At 53.3% G+C, this 14,738-nt stretch overlaps 4 protein-coding genes across 4 annotated transcripts; 3 read left to right on the forward strand and 1 right to left on the reverse strand.

The window, feature by feature from the left end:
- Positions 1 to 3: 3 nt before the first annotated feature.
- Positions 4 to 432, forward strand: ISF_03259 (hypothetical protein; the record flags this gene model as incomplete). Its single annotated transcript, XM_018846865.1, has 1 exon — positions 4 to 432. One exon carries the CDS (start codon positions 4 to 6, stop codon positions 430 to 432), a length of 429 nt encoding a protein of 142 aa, XP_018705754.1.
- An 806-nt stretch (positions 433 to 1,238) lies between these two features.
- On the reverse strand, positions 1,239 to 2,383 carry ISF_03260 (tafazzin; the record flags this gene model as incomplete). The annotated part of the gene is made up of 2 exons (XM_018846866.1): positions 1,239 to 2,294; positions 2,348 to 2,383. The coding sequence occupies 2 exons, from the start codon at positions 2,381 to 2,383 to the stop codon at positions 1,239 to 1,241; spliced, it is 1,092 nt and encodes a 363-aa protein (XP_018705755.1).
- A 7,536-nt stretch (positions 2,384 to 9,919) lies between these two features.
- Positions 9,920 to 10,513, forward strand: ISF_03261 (hypothetical protein; the record flags this gene model as incomplete). The annotated part of the gene is made up of 1 exon (XM_018846867.1): positions 9,920 to 10,513. One exon carries the CDS (start codon positions 9,920 to 9,922, stop codon positions 10,511 to 10,513), a length of 594 nt encoding a protein of 197 aa, XP_018705756.1.
- Positions 10,514 to 12,070: 1,557 nt separating this feature from the next.
- Positions 12,071 to 13,414, forward strand: ISF_03262 (NDT80 / PhoG like DNA-binding family protein; the record flags this gene model as incomplete). The annotated part of the gene is made up of 1 exon (XM_018846868.1): positions 12,071 to 13,414. One exon carries the CDS (start codon positions 12,071 to 12,073, stop codon positions 13,412 to 13,414), a length of 1,344 nt encoding a protein of 447 aa, XP_018705757.1.
- Between the last annotated feature and the right edge of the window lie 1,324 nt (positions 13,415 to 14,738).

Genomic DNA, 14,738 nt, shown 5'->3' on the forward strand with positions numbered 1-14,738 from the left:
ATCATGGTGCTGGACCTCATGACGGCGGGTCTTGCTTTGCTTATTGTCAGCTTCGCCGTGTACTTACGAGACAAGGTCTCGGTCGGACTCACTGGAGTGGCGCTTGTGCAACTCATTTCAATGAGCCAGGCGCTCAACATGCTAATTTACTTCTGGACATCGGTCGAGATATCCATCGGTGCTGTTGCACGCATCAAGAATTTCACCGAGGAAGCGGGTGGCGAGAACAAACCCGACGAGACGACTCAGCCGCCCGATACCCGGCCCTCGGCTGGTAAGATCGAAGTCCGGAACCTTACCGCATCGTACGACGATTTAGAGTCCGCGAAAGCACTGGATAGTATTGAAGTTACTATTAATCCTGGTGAGAAGGTTGGAATCTGTGGCCGCACCGGAAGGCAAGTCTATCGACTCAACCTGAAGGACACATAGCTAACAGTGCAAGTTTCTTGCTGCAGCGGAAAATGATCTTTGTTAATTTCTTTCCTGCGACTTCTTGATGCTAGTTCGGGGCGAATCACTGTTGATGGTATTCATCTGGATACACTCCCGCGTGATCTGATTCATAGTCGCATTGTCAGCGTGAGCTAAGATCACTTCGTTCTGCCTGGCACCGTACGCGAGAATCTAGATTCATTTGCTGCGTTTGAAACGGAGCATCTCATCAAAGCCCTCCAAAAAGCCGGCATCTGGTCTGCAATCGAGAGACAAGGCGGTCTGGATGGCAAGTTCGTGGATGACATGTTGAGTCACGGCCAGAAACAGCTGTTTTCGCTGGCTCGAGCCAGTTCCGCAAGGATACCGGACGCATCGTTCTGCTGGACGAAGTGACAAACAGGTAAATCAGCGAACAGGCTCTCAAAGGATTGACCAATCTAATAAAAACTTAGTGTCGACAGTGAAATCGAGGACCAAGTGCAAAAGATGATTGACTCACTGTTCAAGAGCCACACAGTAATTGCTGTAGCACATCGTCTCGACACGATTATTAACTCTGACAAAGTCGTGATCCTTGACAAGGGTAAAGTCGTGGAGATTGGTAAGCCACGCGAGCTTCTCGAGTCGAACAGCAAATTTCAAGCGCTTTGGGAAGCGAGTCACAGACGATTGGCGTGATACAGTCAAGATGTCGAGGTCGCATAAGCAATGACGGCTCATAAAGAAGGGGCCGTGTCGAGTTGAATATATCTTCGATTCACTTCTTTCTTATGTGTAAGTAACGTCTGAGTGTACAGCGATCATCGTTCGACTGTGATGAAGCGCCCTCTACCGCCCCTAGCAGCAGTAATGTGCCTCTCGATGGATAAGGCCAATGCGGCCGCGTCGCGGTGCGAGGCTATGGTTGCAGGTAGAGCATCATCTGTCAAAGACCAGCCCATCTTGAGGCGGAGATGTGTAATCTTTCCCCAGTTACTGACCCAGTCCACATAATCATGTCCATCTTCGAGCTTCAGAGCCTGAAACCAAGAGGCACATCCAGTGAGATCTAAAAATTCGAGGGTATAGAGGCTCTGGCTCAGCTTCTTGAGTACCAACAGCGCCTCACTCCAGTCATGGTCTATCGAATGCGAATAGTAGCTCGTTCCACCGTATGGGATATGGTAGCCTTGCGGAGAGCCGACGGTTGCAAACTTGGCACTTGGCAAGAGGCAAGGTTCGGGCCAGTAGGCTAGGCTGAGGTGCGTGATTGAGCCCAGTCGAGGAGCCAGGGCAAGGAGGTCGCGCCATGACACGTTATCAGTTTGTTCGGGGTTAATTGCGAGAGAAATGTGCGTTAGATTGGGCACAAGTGCATGGGAAAGACAGGCAGCGGGAACGTCCTCACTAACATCCCAGGAATCTTGAGCGTTGTCTGGGATCGGCGAGGTCGGCGGAGCGGGGAAGAGCAGGGTAGTCACATCCCTCAGGGTTAGTGATCTTCCCAAGGACCCAGTGAGGTCCAGCGCAGTAATTTCGGGGTCGACAGCCGAGAAGAGAGGCGACCCCCCTGCATGATGGCTGCTGTTGTTGTCGCCATGGCTTGGACGCATGAGCAGGGCCTTGATGTCGCCGAGAGCAAGGCCGGCAGGGCTGTAAACAGCGAGCTCCCGCATTAGTGCTGGCTTGAGATGACAGGGAATGTCGTACAAGTAGTGCTGGTCAAAGACACGGTGGAAGGCCCAGTTGGCGGCGAGACGGGAAACAACGAGACCAATGAGGCTGGCGGGCGCAGGCTGCTGCAGGCCGGGCAAGGATAGATTGGCTAGCGCATGGCGAGCAGCAGCAGCAGCCTCAGACTCTGCCAGAGGGGTTATCTGTTGGATTTGTTGGTGATGATGTGAAGCTAGGGAATGCGACGTCCAGCTACGTGGCGGAGGGGGCCCGGCGGGAAGACGACGGCCATGGCTGTCGAACCTGGACCTGACGGCACGCCTAGGGCGGGGCGCTGGCGTCTCTGGGATTTGCAGGATATGCCTGAGGGCCGGGGGGAAGGAAGGGATGTTGGGATGCGGTGACGCAGGGGGGCCAGGCGCTGACGAGGATGCGAGCGATGTGTGACGTAGCTGTGTGAGAAGTTCGTTGACGGACTTGTGAGGTTTGTCTGCGGTGGAGGGGTAGCACGGAAACAGGCGGCTGGTTAGCTAGGAGCTCAATGATGGCTGCGGCTTTTGGATCGATGAGAGGAGAATGCGTGCAAGAGCTCCACCCACTCACCTTTGACAGCGCTAGATGAGGGCGACAGTGTTTTTGGCGACTTGAGGTAGGAGTGATGCCTTTTCTTAGGCATGCCGCGCGCGCCACGCAGAAACTGAGCGGGGGAAGCACAGAGCAGAGTATCCTAGTTACTACGTAGGTAGTAGTAGCTTGCCGCGCCCGAGGGGGATGGGAAGGAAGAAAGGTTGGTATGTCGGTGCTCTGCCTGTGCGGATACGTACAGCAGAGCAGGCAGTGAATGCTGTGTAGAAGCAGGAGATGATGCGTTGTTGGGAGGGCGGACACGATGATTGCCTACGAGAAAGAGGAGAAAGTGAAGTGAGGTCAGGCCAGACAGGGTATCACCCCACCTTTCTTGTGTGGGTGGCTTGCCGTTGTTGCTTGTTGGTGCCTTCGAAACCTTCGAAGACAGTTAGGTAAGGCTACCGACTGTATGTATGTACCTACCCTACATACATACATAGGTGGGCACTTACAGTACTTGGCAACTGGTAACTCGCTGACTGGACTCGCTTCGTTTACAAGCAAACCTTCTTTGCTGCAGGCGGCCCCGCAGCCTCCTTTCAAGACAGACAGACAGTCAGTGGCTTTCAACTTGCGCCCTACGTCCATGGACGGGCCGACGTTTTTAGCCACACATCTGACAATTGATTCCCATGCTAATTATAAAGAACCAATCTCCAATGTCACGCTAGCAAACGTGCCTCCCCGCTTCGGCCCGCCTGCGAGCCAACAGCCCTCAAGTCGAGTACTGCAACCTGCAGTACATACCTCAATAAAGGGCCCGCTGCCTTACAGGTACAGGTACGCTACTGCAGCTGCAGCCGCCACAGTGGCGCCCGCCCTGGCGCCAACTGACCACGGCCCTCCCTCCCCCTTGTCCCTTTTGCTGGGCACTGTTAGGTACTTTATGACTGCAAATCACTGCAAATCACTGCAATCAATGATGCTTCCAGTAAGGTCCATCACCACCACCAACAGTGCGAAGGCAATACGCCTCGCCTCGGCCAAGGGCTACTAGGTTTGCTTGCTCAGCACCAACGGCTTCTAAAAAAAGATGTCACCCCGGCCAGAATCCGTTCATCAGTTAGCCAGGTTACGTACAAGCTACTATCGACGAACCTGCAGCCAAGTACGTACTACCAGTAACCTACATCCATGCAGCGATGTACTGTAGGTGCATACATACACTAACTAACCTATGTATGTATGTATGTATGTATGTATGTATGTATGTATGTATGTATGTATGTATGTATGTATGTATGTATGTATGTATGTATGTATGTATGTATGTATGTATGTATGTATGTATGTATGTATGTATGTATGTATGTATGTATGTATGTATGTATGTATGTATGTATGTATGTATGTATGTATGTATGTATGTATGTATGTATGTATGTATGTATGTACATACATACATAGGTACTCACCTACCTTAATAAAAATCCCGTCCATCATCTTTGCCGTCTCAGTCACATGGACAGACCTTGCTGTTTGTCCCTCGACCCTTTCTTTCTTTCTTTCTGTTTTTCTTTATTACCCTTTTTGCCTTTAACCGTCCCACCAGTTCCCAGCCTGATTTATCAGCGCGGCTCCAATTTACTCCAGACATCCATCCATCCATTATGCTGGCATTATCCGAGGAACCACGGCCCGCATTCTCCGTTGTCCATTCTCTATTCTCCATTCTCCATTCTCCATTTTTCGTTTCCTCGTTATCGCCGCGCGGCATGCTATTCTTGTCGCCGAACCGAACCACGACCCGGAGCCGTTGAAACAAATCAGTCACAAGACGTTTCCCCGATGCGGGACAATCCTTGTTCTGTCTCGCCCTGGCGGGGCGTGGCTGCAATCTGTCCATTGATCGCTATTCCCCAAGCGCCCTCCATTTGTCACACCTCCCAACACGGCTTGTGCTGCTCCCAGTGCATCACCAGAGCAGACCAAAGCCTCCCGAAAAGTCGTACGACGGACATGGCCAACAAGGACAGCCACAAGAGTCCGGACGAAGCGCCTCTCTCTTTCTCTCTCTCCTCGTCCTTCTCCCGCAGCAGCGCAAGGCCCTGGCTTCGAAGCGTCCAAGCTCCCCCTCCTAGCTTCAGGTTCACCCGCCAAGCTTCTGCGCCCGCCTACTGATACCGTCCGTACCACGAGGTTTGCAGGCACCTCTTGAGCCTGTCCTCTTCCCTACTACCCAGGATATTGCGGCGGCACCAGCGTGTGGCGAAAAAGGCGCCCCCGACTATCCTCAGTCGTACGCCTCCCGCCAGCCTTGTCCCCCTCCCCAGGCTTTGTCCCCTTCCCCGCGGCGACACTGGACAACGTCTTTTGCAATGACAGGCTTCACAGACAGACCTTCAGCAGCCGCTGAATTACACCCTCTCTACGAAATCTTCCCGCAATCTTGTGGAAGATGCCACCAGTACTACGACTGCGTGGTCTGACACTTATCAGCCCTCGCACTGGCGAATTCTGTGCCGTGACGGTTGCCACACAACTTCTGCACAAAAACTATCTGAATGAAAACAAAACCAAAAACAAAAACAAAAAAAAAAGGAAACTCACCTTCTTGTTCGAAATCTCGGACAGCAACCCATTACAGGAAATTCGAAGCGAACTGCTCTTTCCGAGCTCCTCCTGTTGTGCGTCTTCGACGAGCGGTCTAGTCGTTTGCTCGTCAAAACCTCCGACCTTGGCCACTGCAATGTTCAATCCTTGTTTTTACTTCACCGCCCCCAACAACACATAAAAGCAATCACATAGCTGGCGCCGACATTGAGTTGCACTGCTTTGGTCATACCGTGATACTGGACGTGCGCGTCCGCTGTCCGACATCGGCACCGACCTGATCGTGTAATCCATGTAGCCTTGGTTTCCCTTGCGAAGTACGAGAAACAGCCTTACACAAAATAATGTTTGAGACAGACTATTGCCCCCCAGCCGCTCAGTGGCGAGCGGGCGAATCTACGCAAACAAGCCAAAGGGCCGTGCTTCGATACTCCTATGCAAGCCACCGAAAATCTTTATCCAGCTGCGACTGCATGATTTCCCGAAGACTACGTACCTTGACCAGGGTATTCATAACACCTGCAGCAGACGCACGACGATACGAGAACTACCCTCTTCATGTGGGAAGATGTCCAACCATAGGGGAGTGACATAGCCTGGTGGTTTTGGTTTTATTAGTTCCTTGTCCCGTGAGCAAAACGGGAACGACTCACCTCGCCCGGTACGAGCACGCAGTCAAGGCTACAGGCTACTGGTGAGAGACGAGTGCTGGCGCTTCTTTCATTGTTTGGTGCTGCCCTCTCTCGTCTGCTATCAGGGCTGCTCTATACAAACTGCACGAGACAGTAGTTCCGATGTCCTGAGGACTAGTTGTTGCTTTCCCTCCCTCTGATTCTCTGACCACCCACACGGACAAGTGCCCACACACTTGCACCCACCCACCATCTGCACCCAACTTTTGAGTACGATGTCAAGATACGCAAACGATGGTTAATCCCATCTCTTCTCGATAGAGTGCTACGATCGGTATTGTGCTCAGACAGGTTTGCTAGATGGTCTGACAAACATGACGCTGTGAAATGTAGCCGGCCTAGCGCATCGATACACACATCTAGACTGCATGGCAGGCGCAGCACGACATCAGCCACCAAGTCAGAGAATCGGAGCATATCAGTGGCGACGGTGTAGGGCAATTTGTTGGGTGTCAGGTGTTTGCATCTCACAAAGCCGTGATTCAGTTATACGGCCGATTGTGCACAGCCAATGGTCTGACGGACCCCCCCCCCCCTTCCTGTCCTTGTGTGCATCACACCCGGGAAGGCTATATTCTTTGCCCGTACAGAGCGTCACGAGCGTGGAAGAGGTCCGTCCCGCAGCCACCTTTGGGACCATTCTGCCCCGAAACCTTTGTAAATGACGTGCTGCTGCTCGAACAAGACAGGGCAAAACCAGTCAGACAAGTAGAATCGGCCCCCCACGCTGCTTTCAAGGCTGTGAGATAATCTGGGCTTGATGGCCTGCATGAGTATATCCGGAAAAGGTAGACATTTCGATAATCCTTGCGTCTCGGACGGCGGTCATGGATCCAGTCAGTCAATAGTTGGGCCCAACAAGCAAATGAGCTCATGCAAGGCGTGATGGGGCTGGCGAAGACACTCTTGGGTCCCCTCAGCCAGCCATTGAAGTGTCCAGTCACAAGTTCGTGCGACCATCTCGCGATGCTCACTCTACCACCAAGAAGGCGGAGTGTTGCACCAACACAGTCACATTTGCCTCAATCACGGGTGGTAAGAACCCTGGCGCGTAAGTTGGTCACTCAAAACTTCCCTCTCTTACAGAGAGAAAGAAATTTGTCATGCGGATGGAATTTGTATTTTGGCCTACACCGGGGGGCTTGGAATGGACTCTTTTCATTCAGCGCCACTGGTGGACGGACAATCAAAACCGTTTCGGGCAACCCTTGTCGGAAGCGATTCAAGCACTGGCTTACACCGGCCGGTGGAGGGCTCCAAACGTCGTGCGCTAGTCGTCTTGTCTGGCGGGCACCGACTCTGATCAGCCCTGAGGATCCTCCGATCTCTTACATGTCAAGTACGTAGGGCCAAGGCCGTGTCCGCCCACACTAGCTACGCAGAGGACGATTGTTGTGTGGCGGCGGCGGCTGCTCGTTCGTCCTCTTGGCCAGCATGAAATGTTACGCGGATGCATGACCTGCGGTGAGTGATCCAGTCTGTCTCGCATTTCATGAACTGCAAGAGGAGGAACTACGGTGGCACATCCTACCTATATGGTACCTGGTTCCGATTCCCGTAACAAGACAGCCAGGCGTCGGTCGGTGTTTTAAAGAGCGAATTGCAGCGAGGAGAAGGAAAAAGAGGCTCCCTCTCTCTCTCTGGCCACCCCTGTCGCCACATGTCGCTCCCGTCAAAGAGCAGCGAAATAGAGCAATGCGCACCCGGGGGCCAATCTTTGCCCCAGGCACGACACATGCACAGGCACACTGTCCTGTTGGCCGCAAAGCGCCGCCCATGCCCGACTTCCTGTTGCTTCTACTGGGAGTCCTTTTTTTAAGCCTAGCGTATAGCCGCTGCCTGATCTGGGTGACTCTGAATCGGGGACAATGGCGGGTGTTCGGTTGCTCGCAGGAGCAGCGACGGGACGCCAGGAACGAACTAACAGCGTCCACGAGATTCATCCCGAGTACAGCGTACCCGGGAAGGGCAAGAGAAAGGAAAAAAAGAGGGCTTCTTTCTGATAAAACAGAACAAAGGGATCCATCGGTTTCATTGAGCTAGGCCATCTTTAGGCGCGTGATTTCCAAAGTAGGCGAGTTGCGTTGGATCGCCAAAGCAGAGAGGCAAATATGCGCCGTCTCGAATCGGTAACACAACTTGCTTGCTACCCGTCTCCTCCACAATTTTTATTCATTTATTTGATTTATTTAATTTATTTATTGTTTATTTTCTTTACTAGCAAGACCACATGTGGCTGGATGGATTCTAGGTCCTTTTTGACCCAATTACGCGAAATGGGCGGTCTCGAAAGAGGAGTTGGCTCTTCCCGTCGGGATGAACATACGCCCCCCTTCTCGCTCCCCTACCAGACCTTGGCTGCTGCTTTCTGGTGCGTGGGCGGCAGGATCAAAATTGTTTCTTTGGCGCCCCGAAATCACCAATTCTTGCAAAATGCAGTGAAGCCGTGATTCACAGGCCCTGCGCGTCATGCAGCCACGCCCCTCCTCCCAGGGCTCTCTCGCTTTCGCTCTCCCAGTCTCGTGTCCCCCCTCTGGAGCTGCCCAATCGCTGCATGCATCACACGGGCCCCCCGTCTCTTGCTCTTATTCACATAGTCCCTATCTCGGTGGAGGGTGCATCTACCATCTGCTGTGATGAAGGGACGGGTGCTGGGTGAGGAGCAGGCTCCCAATCTCCCCCTCTCACACGAAGGATATATAAATCTGGGACACACCCAGCAGACCTCTCTTCCTTTCCAATCATATCATCAAACATTTTAAGCTTTAAGCAACTCTCATTATCATAAACAATACCAATTTTAAAGCTTCTGCTTCCTCTTCTGTTCGAATAGCATCTCCATTGCTGCTTCGCTCAAAAGCATACCATCATCTGTAAGTCCGCCGCTTCGCCCCAACGCTTCCCCGCACCGAGTCCGTTTGCAAGTCAAACGGATGCTTCACTGCTTCTCTTCTGTCCCAAACTTCCTCCTCCTGCATTCTTCAATACCTGTGCATGCTCGAGTCTCTTCGCTCGAGCTGCCTTCCATGCATGAACTAATACGATTGCCCACCCTCCATATGCCAACACATCTTCAAATCGTCGCATACATCTTGCATTTCCAGATGCGCTGACACCACTTGCCTCACCCTAGTCCGGTCCGATCACACCAAGCTTCGAAACAGACGGGTAAGTTTTGTACCCTCTCTTGTGCTATCCCCGAATACTTGGGCTTGTTCCAAGGTCGCCACTGCATGGGATGTCTGGCCTTGCCCATCCCAGGGCATCACATCCCAACAGTATCGGCGTTCGAACAATCCAAGAGACAGTACAGCACATGGCAGCATTCCAAGGCGTATCAGCTAACAAGCCAGTAGTCATTACTCGGAGTCGGGGCTTGAAGTTCGACTGCAATTGTGTCGACATACCACCACAGTACGCCGCCTCCAACCCAGAGCAATCGAAGAAGGACGCACAGCTAAACATCTTGAAGACCACAAATATACCATCACATCAATCCGTATGCATATCCAACAGACAACGGTAAGCAAACACTCCTGGATCTGTACTCTCTCTCTTTGTTCGCCTCGAGCGCAGTGTCCGCCCCGCAATCTGCTGGCGACTGGGCCATTTTGGACTTAAGTCCACGACCACTGGGGTTGCTTTGTCGAACAACGAAACAACAAGAAACCATTCTGTAAGTGCCACCTTCCTCAATTTCCCATTTGCACATCGTCATTCCCTTGAGAATCGAGCCCGTCACTTTGATCTTGCCCAACCCTGCCCGTCCATCTGTGTTGCAAGTCGTCTGAACTCTGTTCGCCCATACCACCTTGCCAGCCAATCCGGCGGTACCCAATCGCTAGCTGCACAACAGCAGGGCCGGGAGAGGGGCGATCTGATGCAGGCAAGCACACAAAGGTCGGCCTTGAATGCAAGGTGGTGCTGGTGTAACAGGCGGGAGCGTGCGTCGACTTATGCACCCGCGCCGATGTTTGCACAAGAAGCTCACTCTGTGCTCTGGCTCTGTGCTCTGGCTCTGGCTCTGGCTCTGGCTCTGGCTCTGGCTCTGGCTCTGGCTCTGGCTCTGGCTCTGGCTCTGGCTCTGGCTCTGGCTCTGGCTCTGGCTCTGGCTCTGGCTCTGGCTCTGGCTCTGGCTCTGGCTCTGGCTCTGGCTCTGGCTCTGGCTCTGGCTCTGGCTCTGGCTCTGGCTCTGGCTCTGGCTCTGGCTCTGGCTCTGGCTCTGGCTCTGGCTCTGGCTCTGGCTCTGGCTCTGGCTCTGGCTCTGGCTCTGGCTCTGGCTCTGGCTCTGGCTCTGGCTCTGGCTCTGGCTCTGGCTCTGGCTCTGGCTCTGGCTCTGGCTCTGGCTCTGGCTCTGGCTCTGGCTCTGGCTCTGGCTCTGGCTCTGGCTCTGGCTCTGGCTCTGGCTCTGGCTCTGGCTCTGGCTCTGGCTCTGGCTCTGGCTCTGGCTCTGGCTCTGGCTCTGGCTCTGGCTCTGGCTCTGGCTCTGGCTCTGGCTCTGGCTCTGGCTCTGGCTCTGGCTCTGGCTCTGGCTCTGGCTCTGGCTCTAGAGAAGAGCACGAGGCAGCGGTAGGACCCCCCCTCCCCTCCTCATCGTTCTCCTCCTCGCGCACCCTTTGCCCTTCCCTTCCCTTCCCTTCCCTTTGTGCGCCGGATAGACGCACGCCACGCACTCTGGCGCGGTCTTCGGGCCCCAAAAAGTACTCGGATGTACAGTACTTCGGCTGCGCTGCGCTCCTGCTGGCTTTAGGCTGGGCCAACCGCACAACGCCATACAAGAAAAAAAAAAGCCATGCCATGCAGCTCCCCCATGCATGACAAGGCTAGCGTGTGCACACCTGAACCACCACCATAACCTTGCCCTCCAATTATTCATTTATTCCTCCCCTGTCCTTTGGATGCCCAGAAAGAGTTTCCGTGCTAATGCATCTCCGACTGCAGGGTCTCCTGGACACACCGGCAATGAGCCTCTCCTCCCCCACCCAGCGCCAGCTAGGCAAAACTCATGGAGGGGCGTGTGATGGACGGCGACGACGTTGACCTAAGTCAACGCCGGAGGGGGCCATCGGGGTGTCGCACTGCGCCCGCCTGGCGAACAATAGAGAGAGCATGGTCCTTTTTACAGGCACAGTACAAGGCCTAACATGTTCTTGTCTTATAGCAGGACTACGATTCCTCCACCCCAACCGCGCTCAGCGGGGAGGTCGAGTATGCGGACCCAAGGTAAGATCTCTCTCTCTTCTTCCATTCCCTCGCTCAATCGCTCCTTTGGGCCTTACACTCCCGTCCCGTTGCTTTATTTGTCTCTCACAGAGCTCTCTTACACAAGCACACCCGTCCTTAACGGGTATTATCCCAGTGCTACCTACCCCCTGCACCTAAGAGTCCCTCCTCTTCCTCCGTCCTTTGCTTATAATACCCTTTCACCCTCTCTCTCCAGCATCATTACTGCCAACCCAATGTCCACACCTTCCTGGCATTGACTTCCCAATCTGCCCTGGCACTCTTCTCTGTTCTGTTATACATAATCACCCAATCATTGTACACTCACTCATGCGGGTCGTGTAACGTTGAAGAAACGAGAGAGCTTGCGTTGTGCATGGCTGCACAACCGCTTCGCACGACTTCAATTCCCGTGTACTTGCCACTCACATGGCCCACGCCGCTTTCGCCTGATCGTGAGACTAACTAGTATAAATAGAAATAGCCACAGCGCGCCCTACGATACCCAACCATCGAACTTTCAGAATTTAAGCGCCAACTACCAAGCAAGCAACACCGTCAGCGCAGGAGCCGGTACCTACTCCGGCTACTGGCCTCACGTGCAGCCAATCCCGAGCCAGTGAGTGCTTGAAACTTTCTTGTGTCACCCTGTCGGCAGTCATTTGTTCCCGAATCCCTGGCGGGTTATATTTTCGACGTGCATTCTGACGATTTCGTGTTCCTGCAGTTCAACCGCGCCAGCACCAGCTGTCTCAAGCCAACGTCAATCGCAGCCTCATTACCAGCAGCCGCGAGAAAGCTACGCATCATCATCACTGCACCGCGTTGCGAGGCCAAGGGATCATCAGACCAGACAATCGGTCTCACGTACCCACGGACACAGCATGAGCCAAGGATCTGGCGGCTACACCAACTCAGATCCGCACCTAAACAGCCATCTCCCGATGGCGCAGGATTCGAGGGAGCCTACTAGCAGCCCGTCGTATTCGTCACGAGGAGCGGAGGAAGTTGTTCTTCCCATGGGAATCACGGAGCAACTGGGCGAGTTGCAGTACGTGGATGAAAGCTCGAACCCCACCGGCACATCGGCGGAGGTGAACATCTCAGCACAAATCCATAAGAACTTTTTCATGGGCGAGAAATTCTTTACATGCTATCGTCGAAACTACATGGCATGTAACTGTTCCTTCTCGCTGTCGCCATACTTTCCCGGAGTGTCACTGCAGTTCAGCCGAGGGAACCAGGCAGATCCAGTGAAACTGTATGGGTTCGCCATGTGCCTCTCGGCGATTGTCTCTGAACACCACCACCAGGAGGTGTTGATCCTGCAGCACACCACGAGGCGTGACAAGGGGCCTATTACTTTACCAGGGAAGCAGCGCGCGGGCCCCAAGATCAGGCACGGCCAAATGACGCCACCTCAACTGGGTGGCAGTTTTCACCATGGCCATGTTGTTGTGCAGGGGCAGTCGACGCACTACGGGGATAGGTGGACGCCCGACGGTGTGCAGGCGCTGCCAACAGAGGTTGCCTATGACCGCATGCAGTTCAAGTCGGCGACGGCCAACAACGGGGAGCGAAGGGCTGGCCAGCAGCGCTACCAGCTGGTCGTCGAGCTGTGGGGAAACGCGGCAAGCGAACCCGGCAGGGAAGACTGGGTCAAGGTCGCAGTGCAACGGTCGACTGACATTGTCGTCCGGGGGCGATCGCCAGGCCACTATCAAAAGGACAAGAGCAAGAGCCCAGGTAGTGGCAGTGGTGGAACTGCTTCGTCGCACGGAAACCCCCCTGCGAACGCCGGTGCGGGCGCGAGCGACTACCATGGCGGGATGCCTGGTGGGTACCAGCCCAACAGTACCTATACGCCAGGGTCGTACGATCACCGGGGCGGCAGCGACATCTACAGTGCCGTTGGTGGCGGGCACAACCGTCGCGACATGCTGGCGGCCTACTCGATGGAACAACACAAGGCCTGTGACCATGCAAGAGATATCCCCACGTCATTCGCGAACTTGGCGCCATACACGGACGCAGGGCTGTACGGGCACCAGCAGGGGGTGCTGCAGACGATGGGCGTGTCCCCGCAAGACCTCCACGGGAAACAGTTGCCGCCGCCGCAGTCCCAGATGCGACTTGGGATCGACCCACGCTACAACGTCAGCCATCCCACCAATCCCGCCATCTTATTACCCCCCCCAACCGCAGCTTGTATGCCAGCAGCTCCATGAACGAAAAAAGAAAAAAAAAATTATATATATATATAAAGAAAAAAAAAAAGGGAAAAAAAAACGCACAATTTTCCTTTGAGCTTGGCAAAAGTGGACGAAATGTCTGTCTATGTGTCTGTGCTGTGGACGGAATGTTGGGGAAAGAGGGTCAAACGAGCTCTTTGCAGGTCAACAAGGCTGAGGAGTCAAGGCCTCGGAGACATTGCTACTAACCCATTGTCAGTTGGCTGTTGGTCCAGCCCCACCCTCCCCACCTTGAAAGGGAAAAGGCGAGACTAAGGATCTATTCTTTTTTGTTTCTTCCTCTTCGCCTCCTTCTCTTTTTTTTTTTTTTTACTTAATGCTTTTGATTCGATGGAGGGGGCCCCTCCTCGCCCCCATGTCTGATTTTCTGGAATATAATCTGGCTGCGAAGCACAGCAATGACGGATGGGCAGGGGAGTGAATTGGGCGGGAAAACATGATACCAAAGGTCTACTACACGGGGACCAATGGGCCAAGATTGGACAGCCTTCGGCGTTTCTTTGGGTTGTTTCGGGATCCATTTATTCGCAAGCTTGTTTTTATATAGCTTGTGAGTTTACTTTTTCTTTTCTTTTTGTCATTTTGGGGTTCTTTTGCCCATTTTTGCTTCCCATTTGCGGGGCAGCAATGATGATGGTGAAAGGATGCAACCCTGTTGTTCTTTCTTTTTTGAGATTTTTGCTCCGCATTCGACGGCCGATCGATACCATACATACCGGGAGTTCCTGTGGCTTTTTAAGATTTATCTGAATATTATGGAGTTTTTAACCAATGCCCTTTAATTCTTTTCCCTTTAATTCTGCATGTGAAGGTGTAAGCGAAACTCGGCACAACTTGGTGAGAACGACTTGGCGCGGTACTTGGCAAGGCTGGCTAGCTTGAACAAGAGTGGTAAAGTTCCCCATGCCAGCGGCCCGGGAAGGGGGTGTAAGAGTTTGCCTCCTTTTGTTTTTCTCTCTCTCTTTCGCTTACTTGCACCAAAAATCATTACGGGCTGCGTTGACCGACCTCAGAAGAAGACTCGCCCAGCGTCCTGCTCTCCGATGGCGGCGGCCAGGGGATAAGGCAAGACCTTTTTTTTCTTGTCCAAGGTTCTTCGGCACTTATTCGGCGGATTCCTCTTTTTCTTTTGCCATTATTACGCTATTTATGCAGAAGGGCTTCGTCGCACAAAGATATGTGCAACGATGAATCGACATTACTTGCAGGGTGGTGGTGGTCAGGCACGAGACACACACGCCACCTTTTTTTTTTTTTTTCCTTTTTTTTTTTTTTTTTTTAAACTGCAAAACTTATAAAA

The sequence above is a fragment of the Cordyceps fumosorosea genome (genome assembly GCF_001636725.1).
Source record: "Cordyceps fumosorosea ARSEF 2679 chromosome Unknown scaffold_6, whole genome shotgun sequence".
Taxonomy (NCBI): Eukaryota; Fungi; Ascomycota; class Sordariomycetes; order Hypocreales; family Cordycipitaceae; genus Cordyceps; species Cordyceps fumosorosea.